The following is a 16614-nucleotide window of genomic DNA, read 5'->3' as shown; positions in this document are numbered from 1 at the left end:
TTCGGAAAATTGGGCTCAAGTCAGAGCCTATCGCATTAAAATCGGGCTCTATACAGATATTTACTTTCAGATACCTTAGAATATAATATTATCTATAGTTTGGCCGTGCCTTGTCAAAGAATAAAAGATTTTACAAAGAGACAATCAAACAAACCAAAAGATTAGCTCTGTACAGGTACTACAAGTAGAGTTGGAGTTGCTTGCCTGGCCATAGTGCATTGGATCAGACGTATAATCCCAAATCCTTGAGCTTCTACAATTAGCAAAGAAGCTGTTGAACAGCTCGTTCGGGCATGGCATGGAGGTCAAATGCACCAGGTAAGACCGTTAGCGCTCAGATAATCCCTGTGCAAAGAATAAGCAGGCTCAGACCTATTTTTGATCGTTGTCTGCCGTGCTTCAAACAGAATGCCTTTGCATTGCTGTCTTCTCCATCATTGGATTTGATTCCTATACTCAAAAGGATGAAAGAGTTTCACTGCCAGGAAGCAACCAACCAGGATACGAGCCAAAAGTTGAGAACTAGAGGTCATCTAATGTCTTTTTCGCTTTTGCTTTTAGACTTGACCTTCTCCTTTGCTTGCCCCAATTGCTCACTCAAACTTGTCTGCTTCAGGTCCTGGTGGAGAAGCATTTGATTAACATAGTAAAGAAACAGAGAATTCTTAAGGAAACAACATCGTCTGAGGTATAAGTGATCAGAAGCTAACATCTTTACTATTCTGCATCGAAGGTTTAGACATTTCAATCTCTCTCTCCTTTTGAGCTTTCTTTTTATCAAGTTCAGCTTGCTTGCAGTTATCCTGATGTGCTTTGCGGAACATCGATACAAAGTTCGAGAGTGTAGAGATAACTGCACGCACAGGAAAACAAAACAGACGATCAATTTAAACTCAAGAAAATTGATAATGGTCACAAGTACGAAGTAGGTACATCAATTCACCCATCTTTTCATAATTCAAACATTTGGGCCACAAAGACGTTAAAGTCAGCAGTTTGACTCATTACTCTGCACTTTGGTGCACATTCCTGCACTGAGGAACTAACCAATGTAGTTCTGTGCAAATTTCTCCCTTAATCCAAAAAACATTGACCATCTTTCAACGCATACTATGTTAACAGCTTTTATAGCATATATATATCTTGTTATGTATTGCACTTCGAGCGTCAACTTGCATCAACTTGTGTTGCTAATAAACTCAAATATGCTGATACCACATGACTGAAATCACCCAGAATCAAGGATGGACACAACAAAAAACTCCTCTAGGCATACCTATCAATACCTTTGTAAGTTATCTTTAACCTGGTATTCTAGTTTTTTCTATAGAAGCTAGCAATGTCAATTTTTGCGAGGATCAACATGAAGCTATTGGTTGCAAATGAAGCAATGCAACAAACAGCACATTGAGTTTGTTCAGGTGCGTATGCAATTATACCTTTTCTGACACAATCAACATAGACATTGTGTAAATCATACTTCTATATCCTTATAGCTAAATAATGCATCCGAATAAGCTGTTATGCATACAGATATGCATATTGGTGCTTTGAAAGAGGGACTCTCTACCTATCTAATTGATGAAGCATTAAATTAAGTAGCTAAAAACCTTGTTCAAAGGGACAGCGTGCAGGATCTTCACCAAAATATAGGGCAAGGGCATCTGCATTTCTACCCTGTAAACACTCAAACATATTAAACGGATACGCTGCATGATAGAAATTAAAGCTCAGTAACATTTACAAGTGACTAACTGGCAACCTACCGCTGCAGTGTAGAGTGCTGTTAATGATTGTACCTCAGCTCCAGCAACAACAATAAATCCCTTCAAGGTCTAACGATGAGCAAATTGATGATTAGATAAATTTGACAAGAACAGAGATATGTTCAGATCAGGAAAGGCTAGCTAATAAAATGTTACCACATCCAACACTAGCATAAAATAATAATCACTCAGAATGTAAGAATCATGTACACATAACATACAATTACTGATGTGTTTGTATGTAATTATTGGTAAGCTCAAATATGAAAACAGAGCAAGCAACAAATTTGTAGGTAATCAATACAACCATACATAAAAGAATACTTGAATTCAGCATTTTTAGCGTCTGTGTTGTAGGCAAAACCAAATTTTCAAACTTAAATCTAGAAGGGTGACAAAAAAATATTACAAACTGGAACACAACATATTTTTTGGTCTTCAAGCTCAATTGAGAGCCCCTTGCTTAATGCTACTAATCAAGTTTTCTGCAAATCATCTATATTGGAACAAATTCAAATTTATTTTTTGAAAGCAAGAACTCAAAATTGGCATTCAACAATTAGTGATTATGTGTGTTAGTGTATGAACAAATAAATGAAAATCTTAGTCAAACAAAATGCTTCAGTTCCTGTCATAGTAATAGTCATTTTCACTTAGGTGATGATAAGAATGTCACAGAAAAAACACAGCTTCAGGAAATAGTTATTATTACTTATTTCCTTATATGTAGCAATTAAAAGCATCATACTCAGACAAAATGTTTCAGTTTTTAACATAATAGTCAGCCTTTCACTTCAAAAGAGAGGGAAAGAAAATTGAATTTGCTGTATTTCATCAACCAATTAAATCAGTATATTAGCAAAAATTTCCATTTTCCCAACTTATACTGGCACAAGACAACATTACTTGACACAAGATATTTTCCTTTCCATTTTGGTAAAATTTTCACGATAATCCATGCACTGTGATGCAAGAGCTATCTACTTTGACCAGGAAATTATTATACCATTTAACTGTAAAATTGTAGAAAATAAGATAGGTGTTAGACATTTAAAGGTATGTAAATAACTTCACCAGATTGATCGCATAAGTACAAAAATAAGAAGCTTTTAAAGGGTGGTGTACTTTTTGGAAGATTTCTGAGACAGGGCCATCATTTTCAGATGCATTCAGTTCTAACCCAACCTTTTCTAAACCCTTGACAATGGCCTGCATTTCTTCAGCCAAAGATTTCAATTGAATCTGCATAGAGAAACTGTCAGCAAATATCCTTCAAGCTGAACATCAATAGAAACGGCAAAACCAAGTTGAACCTTTGATGCAGCTTCCAAGCTAATAAGATCCTCATGAAAATCCAAAAGATTTGGAGATCTCAAAGCAATTACCTGGTTTCATAACAAGAACATTATTGTATAATTGCACAGATAAAGAGTTGACAAAAAAGAGCACTGCAATTGGAGAAAATTGGCAATACAAATTCCTAATCAATATAACATACCAATACTTACAACTATAAGCTAGATACTACTTAATCACAGTGAAAGCTTTCTAACTTCATCACCTTTTCTTGACTAGGCTGTGTAAGTTATTTACTATTTATTTGTTTAATAAACACCATTCATATTTTAAAACTACGGTTAAAATTATATTAACCAATAGCCATGAAATTGCCTAAGTTAAATCCGCCAGTGCTGGTCTGAAGCCCAGATGAAAAGGTTATTATGACCTACACTCAACATAAAATAACACCGTCGATGATGCGTTTTACTCAATGATAATATTTTTAAATAAAAAAATCGATGGTCCAAACCAGTAACAAATAGAATCTGAATAGAATCTCTAATCAAGTGAACTCTACAAATAATTGCAAAAGAGAAGGAATTTTGCAGTAGATCACAATTTTTTTTAACCAACAAATTGGTAATTCTGGAATGTAAACAAGTATGTAGATAATAGTACTGAAACTATATATACTATACCTTGCACAAATAGTGCATAAGTGTCATCTTATTATTAGCTCGAGTGTCAGTAAGTTTAAGAAGGCTGTCCAAGCGAAAGCCAATAGCTGAGCCTGCAATTTAGAACCGATAATTTTTTATATGACAAAAAAACATAGAATGTGATGCTATGTAATGTCACAAATAACTTTTACTTTGTTGGAAGCTAATGCTTGTAAAGGAAACATGCACAACAAACAAATAAAAGTATAAGAAATAGTTATTGCGCAAGATTCTAATGCTGAAACAGGGAAATATTGCTATAATCAATTCAAGAACTATGATGTGTGCCAGAACAACTATGCCAAATCAATAATGTGTTGGACCCCGTGGGTATTTTGATGTGATCAATCAAGTTAGGTTAAGTCCTGTTGTTATTTGATCCCTGTGTCTAAGTGTGCAGGAACTTAGGAGTGCAGGAAGTCGAGCGGAAGACGCAGCTAGCAAGAAAGACGCCACGGGAAGGGAGTCGACGGGCTCGATGCGTCCGAAGGACGAGAGAGCTGCGAAAGAGTACACTGGGCGAGAAGAACGTGCGCGACGTTCGAGGGACGTAAAGCCAGGACGGAAGACTGCTCGAGGAAAAGGCCGGAAATTGGGTTCGGGTGAGCCCTATTTCGATTGGCCGCAATCACCCAATCAATCGGAGCTTCGGAAGGAGAAAAGAAGCCAAAAGGAGCTGAAAAAGCTAGCCAGAGGCACCTCAAACCAATGCTGGAGGCGCCCCAACTGCCTCCAATGTCTGAGGCGTCTCAAACAGCTTGGAGGCGCCTCAGACCCAGTCAGAGACGCCTCCAAGGTCATTTGAGGCGCCTCAGATCCAGTAAAACTTGCCGTTTGCAATTGGATAAAGTTTTATCCGGTCAAACGGTTAGAGGCGTCTTGGACCTTGTTGGAGACGCCTTGGACTTTCGAGATAGGATTTCCATGAGCTATTTAAAGGCCCCTGGAGCGAGGAAATATTCATTCATTCAAGCAATCAACTCTGTAATCACTCCTAGCAATAGTTCTGAGATTCTAAGTGTGTAAAAGGCTTCTCCGCCTTCAGAGAAGGAGATCGTTAATGCGCTTTTTACCGCCTTGGATTAACAACCGTCTTGGTTGTAACCAAGTCAACTTCTGGTCTTCTCTAATTCTTTTGTTTATTATTTTATTACTATTGCTATCTATTTTGAGTTGAAAAGACTTTATTTTGCAGGCAATTCACCCCCCTCTTGCCGGCCCCGTTGCGCCAACATAATGTTTTAGCATTTTCATGACAGTATATTGTTTATTCACTTCTCATTTGTACATATGTATCAGTCGTCTTAAATTTTCCATCTGCCCATTACAAAAACCACTTCGCATAACAAGGAGACATGGATTAAAATCATAAATAAACTTTGAGAGCAAAGCACAAATAGAAACAGCTTTGGTAGAATTATGATTTTAGTTTCTTGAATTGATACAAAATAAAGAAACTTATATAACAGATAAGTATTTCCATTTGAATACATGAAATTGAATGTACCTCTTGCAGTTCCTTGATTTAAGGTATTACCAAGAAAAAGAATTTTCTTCATGATCTCCTTCAGTTTATCAGAATTGCGAATCTTAAGAAAACCAAATGCACAAGATATAAATGTCAAAATCACAAACAAGAAAGAAAAAAAAAAAGAAGAGGAAGAGTCATAATAGAGATATACCTCCGCACATGCAGAATCTATAGTATTCAAACTTTTTCTAAGATCAGAGACCTGGGAAAAGATGAGAGATTGAAACTTAGTTAATCTGATCATTTATAGAAGCAGAAAAAAAAAATTGATATAAGCAAAACCTGAGAGCCAAACTGAATCTTGAAAGAGAAAACTCTTAATTTAGATTCCACCCTTGGAACTTGCATCAACTCCAGGAAAAACTGTACCATGAAAGCCACAAATGAAATTTGTTTAACATGATTGCAAAGGAAAGGTTAGAGTCAATGGTGAGAATAACCATCTATGAGAAACAGAAACACAGTCAAACATTTGAAATATAAAAGCTAAATACAAAAAAAAAAACGAACATGAGTTAATAGTTGTATCAATTTGGAAACAGCACTTAAAATCCAACAGAACAAACAGATAATGCTAAAACTAACACAAGGTCATCATTTTGTAATACTAGTTTAGGACAAAATCTACAGGAAAAATAAGTTGTAATAGAAAATAGATAAATATTAAAATCACAAAGAAGCATAAGGCAATCCTTACATTCTCATGTGGCAAAAGGCGATTCGCTCGCCCCTAGCGCCCCTGCCAATTCGTCCCTAGGCCAACACGGAGGAGGTAGATCACGGGTGGCTAATAGCCATTATGAATGTTTGCTAGAGTTAAGCACGATAAAATAGTATAAATCCTTGAGTTTTTTTAGTCAATCTAATTCAACCAAATATGATTGACATCCATTTCCACTCTCAATTTGGCTGAATTCCATTGTTGCATCTATTTTATAATGGAATGTATCTCATTTCTAGGTAATTTCTTTGAATCTTGAGTTTCTTTAGAAAAAACAAAGCTTCCATCAATGTTTGTGGGATGATCAATTTCTCAAGAAAGATCTGCTGAACAAAGGCCAAGACCAATCCAATTAAGGTGATCCATATCAGTATTGGATGATCTTGACAACCATGCTTATAATGATCAAAATCAAAATATTACTTTCCATAGCATCTGGGTAAGATGGGTGCACCACCACTACAGTGCAGATTTTTGACAATGGCGCGTTAAGGCATCAGATCATCAGATTCTCCATTGATGAAGAGGTTATCACAGATTAGAGACGATCCATCAGCTATTGCGAAGATTGGGGAGTCAAGGTGTTGTGAACATGAAGTTAATTGATTGGTTTGAAACGGAAAAGAAAGGGGTGGCTAATGCATACGAACTGTTCAGACCGTGCGCGGCAAAGGTGTTTTGGGCGCTGGTTGTGTGGAGGGCTGGATTGATGCCTAAGCATCGGTTTACCTGGTGGTTACTTGCTCATGGCCAGTTGAGGACGGCGGACACAATGACTTATGAGGCGTACAAAATATGTTCCTTATGCAAACAACAAGACGTGTCCAACAGCCACATCTATTTTCACTGCTCGGTCACAAGGGAGCTGTGGGATAAGGTGAGGTGTTGGCTGGGATTTCAGCATCAAATCAATTGTGTTCAATGGCTATTCACAGCCCTTCTAAGGTGGTATCGAGGCAATGGTAGGCTAATGAAGGCGCACTACTTGGAGGTCTCTTGCATGGTTTACCTCTTGTGGCAAGCACAGAACAAAAACCGGTTTGAAGGGGAAGCACCATGTGTAGCAGGGCTGTTCCGGAAAATTCAGATTCACGTGTTTCGATTTGTAGATGTTTAGAGTTGGAACTTGTTATGATGTATTTAAGTTGTGTGGTGTAGTATGTCTCCTTGTGTGGTTATGTTTAGCCGCAAGGGGTATGATGTTTTGTGGTTTTGTGGGTCATGTGATGTGTGTGGTGAATGATGTCTCCTTGTGTGGCTGGGTTTGCCGCAAGGGGTTATGATGTTTTGTGGTCATGTGATGTCACTTTGCATGGTTGTGCTAGCCCGCAAAGGTTATGATGTTTATGTAGTTTGGTGGTCATGTCTCCTTGAGTGGATTGTTTGCCCGCAAGGTTTGAAGACACTTCTGTTTTTGGTTGGTAGGCGTCTAGAGTTTATATTAGTTTGATCACTAGATCTTTATATATATTTATCCCCCCCCCCCCCCCCCCCCCACACACACACACACAAAAAAAAAATCAAAATCAAAATATTTGAAGCTTGTGTGACCAAAGCAAACATTGAACTGTTTATTTCGTAATAAGTAGGACCAAGACTAGATATAGTGTAAAGAAAATTTATAAGGCACACAACAATGTAATGGCCAAAAATATATGGACAAGAAGCTCTCACCATCAATCTAGTGCAAATTAAGAAAAACGCTTCAATAACTTCAGATATACCAGTTTTACAGCTACCAAACATATAAATTATGCAAACATTGCAGACAATCGGTTCATAGTTTACCTGCTCACATTTGCCAAGTTTTTCCTTCTCACCTGTATAACCCTGCAGAATCAAAACCAAAATTTTTTTGGAAAACTCAAGAGATTCAAATATTAACAAACTAAGATCAAAAGGAACAAAAGATGTACCTTCAGGAGCTCCATTTCCTCTTTGGTTGGACAAAATTTGATGAGATTCTCCACTTGGTCGACATCTAAAATAGAATCATCCAACGCCAGAGCAGCACTCTGAGGGAACAACAGTAGCATTAGAGTCAAGTTTAACAATCCAACTCAATGAATGGCATTGATATATTGACTCATATTTCTATGTTCATCCAACAAACCTTCACCATGAAAAAACAGTACCTCAACCTTTAAGCAACTATTATCAAGCTAGGCACCAGCCAAAATTAAGATGATTGCTTGGATCTATGTACAATGACTATGCATAAAAATATTTTAACAGGTTAAACATCTTAATTGACTATATTGTGCCTTCCATGGGGTGAAATGGATTTGTTCCTTTTTCAAATCACTGCCTTAAGCTAGCAAAGACTTTTTTCCCAGGGAATTAACCATTCCCCACATTTAACGGAGAGGCTTTAATGGTACACTTACCATCCAAGAGAAGAGCAAACAAAACAAGAGGAATCAGGTAGAGATTGATATTGACTCCTTTGAACAGAAGGGAAAAGCCAGATCTTTAAGAAAGCTAAACTAATTGATATGTTCAAGAGGTAATTATTTTGGAGTGACTAACTCTTAAGATTGACAGCTAGTTTTCTGAACATACTCACTACACACCACCTGTTTGTAAACTATTTAAGTACTCTAATCAATATCAGGAGTAGCCAGCTAAAAGAACCAACTGAAAATGTTCAAGAGGTCTTTATTCTGGGCAGTTAACTCTTAAAATTGACAGGGAAAGGAAGTTCTCTATACAGTGTAGTCTATAACTGTCCTAAAATATGTTGAATACAATTGACTACCCACTTGCTTCCCCTCTTTTTCCCTATAAAAAATATAAGGGCGTAATAATATTGTGTTATAATAGTAGATGGTTCTGTGCATATGAGATTATATGTGTTCATACAATTAGTTTTCCAACTTATTACAATTTGGCCAGGCGATTTTGTTTTTTATTGTATGATATTACAATTAAATATATAATATATAAATTATTGCAATAATATTATTAACATTTTATAATATGATAATAATCTAAAAAATTTAGTGTATTAAAAATTTTATACTTTAATATTAAATTATATATTATTGTAGTTAATATAATCTTACTCCTTTTTGAGCTCAAAACAAGACTACATATTTTTTGAGCTCTAAACAAGATTACATTTTATTCCAAGTATACATAATATTTATTAGTTTAGCATGTATATTACTCTTCAAATAATTGTTATCTAGTAAAATAATGATATCTAGGAAGAAGGAGATCCAACACACCGCGGACACAAAAGGGTGTGCTGAATACTAGACAAGGAGGAGGAGAGATCGACAAATAAGATTCAGCTTGTTGATAGGTATGGTTGGGTGTGTTGAACATCACGAGAGGTCACTCGTGTTATTTGTTGTTTTTGAAGGTCATGTTGCTCACGGAAGACTTGCACGACCTTGCAATAGTCACTAAAGACTCATATGCTTCAGGTTTCTGCTCCAATGTGTCATTGACAACGTGGAATGATCGCTCGGGTTGTTCGCTATTTCTTAAGGTTGTTGCTTGTGGAAGACTTGTGTCAACCTCACGATGCTTGCTTGCAAATTACTCATGTGCCTCAAGGCTTCCCCTCTAGCGCATCGTCATCATCATGGAAGGGTAGTTGCCTGTTTTGTTTGTTATTTCCAAAAGTCATACTGCTGATGGAAGATTGGCATGGGGTTTTCTTGGTCTCTTGTTGTTTCATGGATCAGTCAGTGGGCAAAATGACAGGCACAAAATGATATTTACACTGTGATCCTAATAATTTTCAAAATCTAATTTTGAACTTTAAGTCCTATCCAAGAGGGATGACAAAGATGTTTCTTTTTCCTATAAATAAATGTGGTACTATAGTCATTCCATCTAGATATTAGTTCCATAGAGAGACATTTGAATCTAATGGATTGTAAAACCAAACAAAATACTATGGCTACTTTGACAATCAAAACCTAGAAGCAATCTGAATAGTGCAATTGAATTAAGCCCATTAGATACAACTTTATGATCAGAAGCAACGGATATAATACTCGAGTGTGATTAGTGCAGCCAAATCAATGGCAAATTAAACAACAAAGAAAGGAATGATAATAAATAACTATGAAAACCATTACAGAAACTTACCATCATATCAGGGAGTGGCATCTTGACCTTTGTCAGCATGATTTCAGTGTTATTGGCACGCCTCAGTTCAATCTATAAAAGCAATTAAATGAGAGACACTAGTTAGAAGAATATCATAAAAGGATGAGGACTTGCTAGTTAAATATAATTCCCTACTTTTGTCATGTCAGAAAATTAAGCAGATATATTTAGTACACCACACTGAACATGAATGCAAAAGGCTGATAATTGTGTAATAGACACTTTTTGAAAAACAACAAAACCTTATCAGCATTGAACTTAGACATAGTTATAATAAGGCTAAGCCGTTACCTGTAAGTCAAGAGATTGGCCTTCAAGGCAATATGCAAAGGATGCACTGGGAGATTGCCCCAAAAGTCATCTAGTTATAACCTTACATAAAGTAAATGGAGGAATGAGGTCCTTAGAGCTCTAAATAGTTGGAACTAATAATGGCTTCTTTTATGCTAAATGACCCTCTCAAGTTGTGCGTGGTTAGATAAATACAGAACACATCAAAAAATGAATGTTGAACCCAACAAAAAAAAATACTCAACATAAACAATTCTTAGGTAGGTAAAAATATTTTATTCAATAACATTTTCAAAGTTAACATGGAATTAGATGCAATGCAAACTCCACAAGGTGGAGAACTCAAGTGTATCTACCAAGTGAAAGATATTGATAACTTACTAGATGGACTTTATCTAATTTAGATCCAACAGATTTACGACGTCCATCAGATTTTGAGCTATCATCTGCTTTTGGAACTACAGTAGAGAAGAGACTTTCAAGTTCTGACACATCAAATTCTGAAGCACTGCATCCATGTAGACAATTGAGCAAAATGAGATAATGCTAGAAGCAACAAGAACAAAAGGCCCCCGTAGAAAATACAGAATTTAAGCACTTTTGCAACCTTGAAGCATCACCAGATCTTTGTAGCTCAGCCCATAAACTTCCTTGAACAGCTCTTGTTACTTTCACCCAGTGCAATGGCTTCAGCGATGACCTACGGGGTGCCAAACATGCCGGATTTGATGCTGTAGAACGTGTGAGTCCACGACCTCTTCCTCCATTTGGCATTGCTCCTCTCGCATCAACTTGACCATTGGTTGGTGGAGGTGGCGGTGCACCTGGTGCCCTAGGTGGGGCAGGTGGAGGAGGTGCACCTCCACGTGAACCGGGAGGAGGAGGAGGAGGAGGACCACCACGTGGTCCTGGAGGGGGTGGAGGGGGTGCACGGGTGCCTGGTGGTGGTGGTGGTGGTGTAGGAGCACTAACTCGCGGACCTGGAGGAGGGGGCAGAGGTGGAGCAATACCACGTGTCCCTAGAGGAGGTGACAGATGGGGGGCACCATTTTGTGGCCCAATAGGTGGTGGAGGAGGTGGAGGAGGAGCACCACGTTGATTAGTTGGAGGAGGTGGAGGTGGCGGTGGCGGCGGAGTAGAAGCACCATGTGGGTTAGGAGCATGTTGTGGATTAAGAGGAGGAGGAGGAGGTGGTGGTGGTGGAGGAGGAGCACCACGTGGATTAGGAGGTGGTGGTGGTGGTGGTGGTGGTGGTGGTGGTGGTGGAGGAGCACCACGTGGATTAAGAGGTGGTGGTGGTGGTGGTGGAGGAGGAGGAGGAGGAGAAACACCATGCTGATTAGGAGGTGGCGGCGGCAGTGGAGCACCACGTGGGTTAGAAGGAGGTGGTGGAGGAGGAGGTGGTGGTGGTGGTGGTGGTGGTGGAGGAGGAGGAGGAGGTCCACATGGATTAAAAAGAGGTGGAGGCAAAGGTGAGTAAGAAACATTATTATGTGCTAATGGTGGTGGTGGCGGCGGCGCAAGAATCGCACGTGTCAGAGGTGGTGGTGGTGGTGGTGGTGGTGGTGGTGGTGCAAGAATCGCACGTGCCGGAGGTGGTGGCGGCGGCGGCGGCGGCGGCATAAGACTAGAACTATTAGGAAACTTTGAAGAGCTTGAGAAAGGCAAAGGAGGTGGTGGTGGGGGAGGAGGTGCCATTGAAGGAGCTTTAGCATAAGCTTTAGACAATGGAGGTGGTGGTGGTGGTGGTGGTGGTGGTGGTGGTGGAGGAGGAGGAGGAGGATTGATCAGTAGGGATGACAAATATCTAGTGGATGTTTCCGACTGTGTAGCATAGGAATCAATTTTACTAGATGGAGGAGGAGGAGGAGGAGGAGGAGGTGGTGGAACTTTTGTATGAGAAACATTGATTACTGAAGAAGTTTGAGAGGATAGTTGAAAAGATCCATATGAGATTCCAAATGAGGAAAAAGGTGTTGGTGGAGGCAGTGGAGGCGGTGGCGGCGGCCGTGGAGGCAATGGAGGCAATGGTGAGGAAGTAGATATAGTATCAACAGTTTCTGTCTTTGGAGTAGGAACTGAAATGGATGGGCTTGGGAGTGAGGTAGGAGGTGAGGCCGGCGGCAGGGGTGAAATATTGTGAGCTTGCAACTTGGGAGGTGGATTTCCAGATGCAGGTAGAATGTCTGATGCTGAAGAAGATTGAGGTACTTCCTCAATTGAAGACAACACTGGACCTGCAAAAGATTGATCTGATAATGCAGGGAAGATGCAGCTTTGTCCAAACAAATTTGATATGCATCTGAAATTTGACAAGTTTTATTACCTTGAGCTGCAGAGATGGCCAGAGCAGGAGGTGCACTGTTATATCTGGATGGAGGATGGGGTGGAATATAGAATGAAGTAGCATTGGCGTCTTTCTTTGGTGAGATCCACCTAACAATTGTTTTGGGCTTTGTAGATTTCTTTGGACCAACATAAGAGTCCTGTTTCTTGACAATTGGTTTACCTACTGGAGAGTCAGGTTGTGTTGTGCTTGTTAATGATTTCTCCATTGTCGAAGGCAGATATACTTCTGGCGTTTGTTTTTGCTCATTATTTTTTGTCTTCTGAATAAGGGCCTTGGTCTCTGTCTTCTTTTCAGTAACAGAACTTTCTGTTTCCTTTTTTGGTTTAAACTTCAGTTCTCTTGCCATATTTTGTCCCTCTTGATGGCAACCATTGTCAACCAGGTTTCTCATGGTAACATTCTCTTGATAAAATTTTGAGTCAATATTTTCTGATAAAGCTTCTACATCAGTTGCAATTTCTTTTGTAGAAATCATATTACATGAGGTTGTTGTCTTTTCAATAATTTGGTTATCTGCATCGTGATCATCCTTGCAGGTTTCGACTATATTCATCTCTTCGACATCAACTGCAACAATTTCCTTCACCACGTGTTTGATTTCATTGACTTCTACTATGTTCTTCTCATGACAAGGAAAGGTGTCCTCCAGAGATATGGAATTTTCACTGATAATTTTACCATCAATAATGCTAGAGATAGTAGAAAATTTAGTCATTGTCTCTTGTGGGGTGCTTAATGTACTTACACTATAAGGTTCAAATTTATCTGGATGTCTGATATACTCGGTCTCTCTTTCATGATGAATTTTGTCCTGACTTGGATTCTTATAGATAAGATTGGTAGCCTTCATTGGCACGCCTTCAGAATCAACCTTAAGCTTGTTAATATTATTAAAATTCTTCTCTTCGGAAAATGAAGCAACTCCCTTGAAGTTTTGTTGCCTTGTGCTGCTTTCTATCACACCCTTCTCTTCAATATGAACCACATATTCTGAAGTGACTGATTTCTCTGTCACAAAATCATCATCATGGTCAGATTTGTCAAATTTGGAATGGGCCTCAGCTGGACCTGGCACAGTAGGAGTTTTTGTCATTGTAATTTCTGCAACTACACCTGCTACTTCATTGGAACCACTTGTATTTGAATTCACTTGATCTTTGCTTCGCTCAAATCTATTTCTTGCTCCACCAGTTAAACTATGTATTTCTGATGTAGTATTCCCACCAGTTATGGAAGTTCCACTTTTAGTTGCAGCTGCTTCAGAATCTCGATTTGCATTATGCCAGTCTGCATTAGTAAAAATTTCCTCTGCCTCAAAAAACTCCTCAGCCTCAGTGAAATTACCTTCTGTTTCATTACCATCTTCGACCAATGTTTCAGAACTTGAATCAGATTCATAAGTATCAAAGTCTGAAAATATCACCTAGATCAAGCATAATGTGTGTAAAACTTGAGTGCCTAGGAGGAACAAGTATGCACAAGAAACAAATAAGAACAAACCTCAGCTTTGAAATCTCTAGGAAAATGTTCCTCAGAATTCCACACAACATCAATTTCCTCACGAGACAGGATCAGAGTATTAGATTGGACAAAAGCTGTGTTGAACATCACCCTGAACATCATCTTCTCGTCTTCTAAATCTTTATCAATATGAATGCACTCAATAACTACATCTCCTTGAACACGACAACGGGTCTTTATCCTTAATGGAGTCCCCTCCCCCTGTGCATACAGTCAGTCAACGAGTAGACTGAAAAGGCAATAATACTGAAAGGAAGAAAGAAAGATTACCTGTTTGTGATATCGAATGTGTTTTTTGGTCTTAGAAGTTGCAAAGAGGATCTTTGGATTCCTTTTAGGAGCCAAGGGATCTTGACCATAGATGCGAGCCATTGGTCTGCAACCATCTTCCCCGTCACAATTAGGGATGACCCTGAGAATCAAGGATTCCAAGGTTAAAGGCATATCGTTTGGAGGCCACTCTGATGCATTGCCTCGTCTTGATATGTACTGAAGATATCTTAGGTGAGAAGATTGGGGGTTTAAGGGAGACAAAAGATGGAGTAATTCCTTAGGGGCTTGTCTATACACCATGTCAAGAGTCTTATGCTCTCCATTGTACTGCTTTCTGTAAAGGAGCAAACCAGCGAGCATGAAGGCAAGCACCGGCCAACCTCCTCTCTCACAGTGCATTAGCAACACATTATGTTGCCCTTCCAATGACAGCCAGCTCTCACTCGACTTCAAAAAGTGGTGGATCATCTCGAGCGGAAGAAGAGGACACCCTTCATACTGAACAGGATAATCCATGACCGTCATGCCATAATCAGACAAAATGTCTGAAATGTGGCTCCTTTGATTACCTTCTCTAAAATTAAACACCATGAAAGAGGGTTCTGGGAAGTAATCATTCAGTTGGGTAACTATCCCATTCAGGTAGTCACTGTATTCTTGTTCCCCAAGAGTGTCAGTCGAGAAGCAGCAATCAAAAACTGCAGCAATGTAATTCAAACATCTCTTAATGAATTCATAGAGGCAAAAAGAGTTTTTTTAAGTTTGATCTTTCAGAAGGAGCACTCATGAAAGTAAATAAAACCGAAGAAGTATAGATAACCGTAGAAATAACACAATGATTCAAAAAGACAATGACTACTAGAAACCGCTAAAAATAGGAAACTACAAAAGTACACATTAAACCTAAGATTTGCAATATTTTAGCTGCATTTTACTTCGCCAAGTTAGTAGTTTTAAGCGATACATAATCAACGACAATAGGCCATAAGCGACAACGAAAATACGAGCTATTCAGCTACGCTTCAGAACCTTTTTTCTTCTTCCCAAAAGGTTCATGAATGAACTTTCGAGCAAGTTCAACAAACCATCTCCCCTTGAAACCCCTAATTAAGAAGGAGAGCCGCCAGCATTTCTCAAATTGCCAGTCTAAATATCAATTCAACCGCCAAAACGAACTCACTCCGACGAGATACCTGTTAGGTCAAAAGTGAGGACCTACCGTAGACTCTCTCCGAGATCTCCAGCAGCCGATCCGGCGGCTTCCGGTAGAAAAGCCTCCTGAACAACGCCATCCGCCGGCGCTCCCACCGGCGGCCGACGCCGCTCCGACTACCGGATCCAAACCCAAATCAACCGCTCCAATCCCTAAGCCGAGCTCCCACGCCCTGCTCGCGTAGGGTAAGCCGATCCCCGCCACGACCCTCGCGCCGGCCCACAGAGCAGCTCCCCGAGGGCAAAATCCCCGCCGAGGAAGACCGATCGGAAGGCTTTCGACCCGGAGCAAGGCGACGAAGAGAAGAAGAGGGACAGAAAGAGAAGCGAATTATTCGACAAAAAGGACTCAACTTTTCCCTTCCCCTCTTTTTACCGTTCGCGAGGACGAAGAAGCTCAAGTGGGGAAACAAAATAAGACTGTGCAAAGAAAACGGAACGGGGGATGTAGTACGGCGTTAGTTTTAGTAGTATCGACGGTCGATATTTACGGGGAAGATCCATCGGACGAAAGATCCCACTTCTCGCATACAAAATCATATGCGGAAAGATCACGTGCCATGGACAAGGACGACGTGTCCGCCCGCCTGATTGTTACTGCGCACGATTAAGTAATCGTCCGCCACCATGATTAATCGCTGTATTTATTAATTAATGTCGCATTATTTAAAGTATTCAGGTTGCGTACTTATATACGAGCTAAAATACCGACTTATGCTTTCTTTTTCTTAATGTTTTCCCACAGGGTGCGCCCCGGGTGTTGATTGTGAAGGTTGAATATTATTTTGACACTGATTTTTAAAATTTAACATTATTATATTGTT

General features: G+C 39.4%; 1 protein-coding gene across 3 annotated transcripts; it reads right to left on the bottom strand.

Annotated features, from left to right (window-relative positions):
• On the bottom strand, window positions 1-16175 carry LOC121970704 (formin-like protein 5). 3 transcript variants are annotated; one of them, XM_042521594.1, is made up of 19 exons: window positions 15798-16175; window positions 14576-15276; window positions 14285-14506; window positions 12761-14207; window positions 11042-12686; window positions 10816-10942; window positions 10123-10194; window positions 7935-8033; window positions 7807-7848; window positions 5580-5660; window positions 5449-5499; window positions 5274-5355; window positions 3746-3837; window positions 3080-3151; window positions 2892-3008; window positions 1767-1835; window positions 1611-1677; window positions 711-853; window positions 1-619 (listed from the first exon to the last, which is right to left on the bottom strand). In XM_042521594.1, the coding sequence occupies exons 1-19, from the start codon at window positions 15868-15870 to the stop codon at window positions 530-532; spliced, it is 5292 nt and encodes a 1763-aa protein (XP_042377528.1). In that variant the 5' UTR covers window positions 15871-16175; the 3' UTR covers window positions 1-529. The 3 variants fall into 3 exon arrangements, with proteins under 3 accessions (XP_042377528.1, XP_042377526.1, XP_042377527.1); XM_042521592.1 differs by having other exon boundaries at window positions 5274-5499; XM_042521593.1 differs by having other exon boundaries at window positions 5274-5499; window positions 14576-14717.
• Window positions 16176-16614: the final 439 nt, after the last annotated feature.

The sequence above is a fragment of the Zingiber officinale genome, chromosome 4A (genome assembly GCF_018446385.1).
Source record: "Zingiber officinale cultivar Zhangliang chromosome 4A, Zo_v1.1, whole genome shotgun sequence".
NCBI classification, from domain to species: domain Eukaryota; kingdom Viridiplantae; phylum Streptophyta; class Magnoliopsida; order Zingiberales; family Zingiberaceae; genus Zingiber; species Zingiber officinale.
The sequence above is the reverse complement of the archived record's forward strand: the minus strand, read 5'-3'. Positions and strand labels throughout refer to the sequence as shown.

Coding starts and splice junctions, on each gene's coding strand:
- LOC121970704 (XM_042521592.1), bottom strand. CDS start 15,870: ATGGCGTTGTTCAGGAGGCTTTTCTACCGGAAGCCGCCGGATCGGCTG. Junction 14,208..14,284: donor CTAGAGATTTCAAAGCTGAG/GTTTGTTCTTAT, acceptor TGCTTGATCTAG/GTGATATTTTCAGACTTTGA. Junction 3,152..3,745: donor TTATGCACTATTTGTGCAAG/GTATAGTATATA, acceptor TTATGAAACCAG/GTAATTGCTTTGAGATCTCC.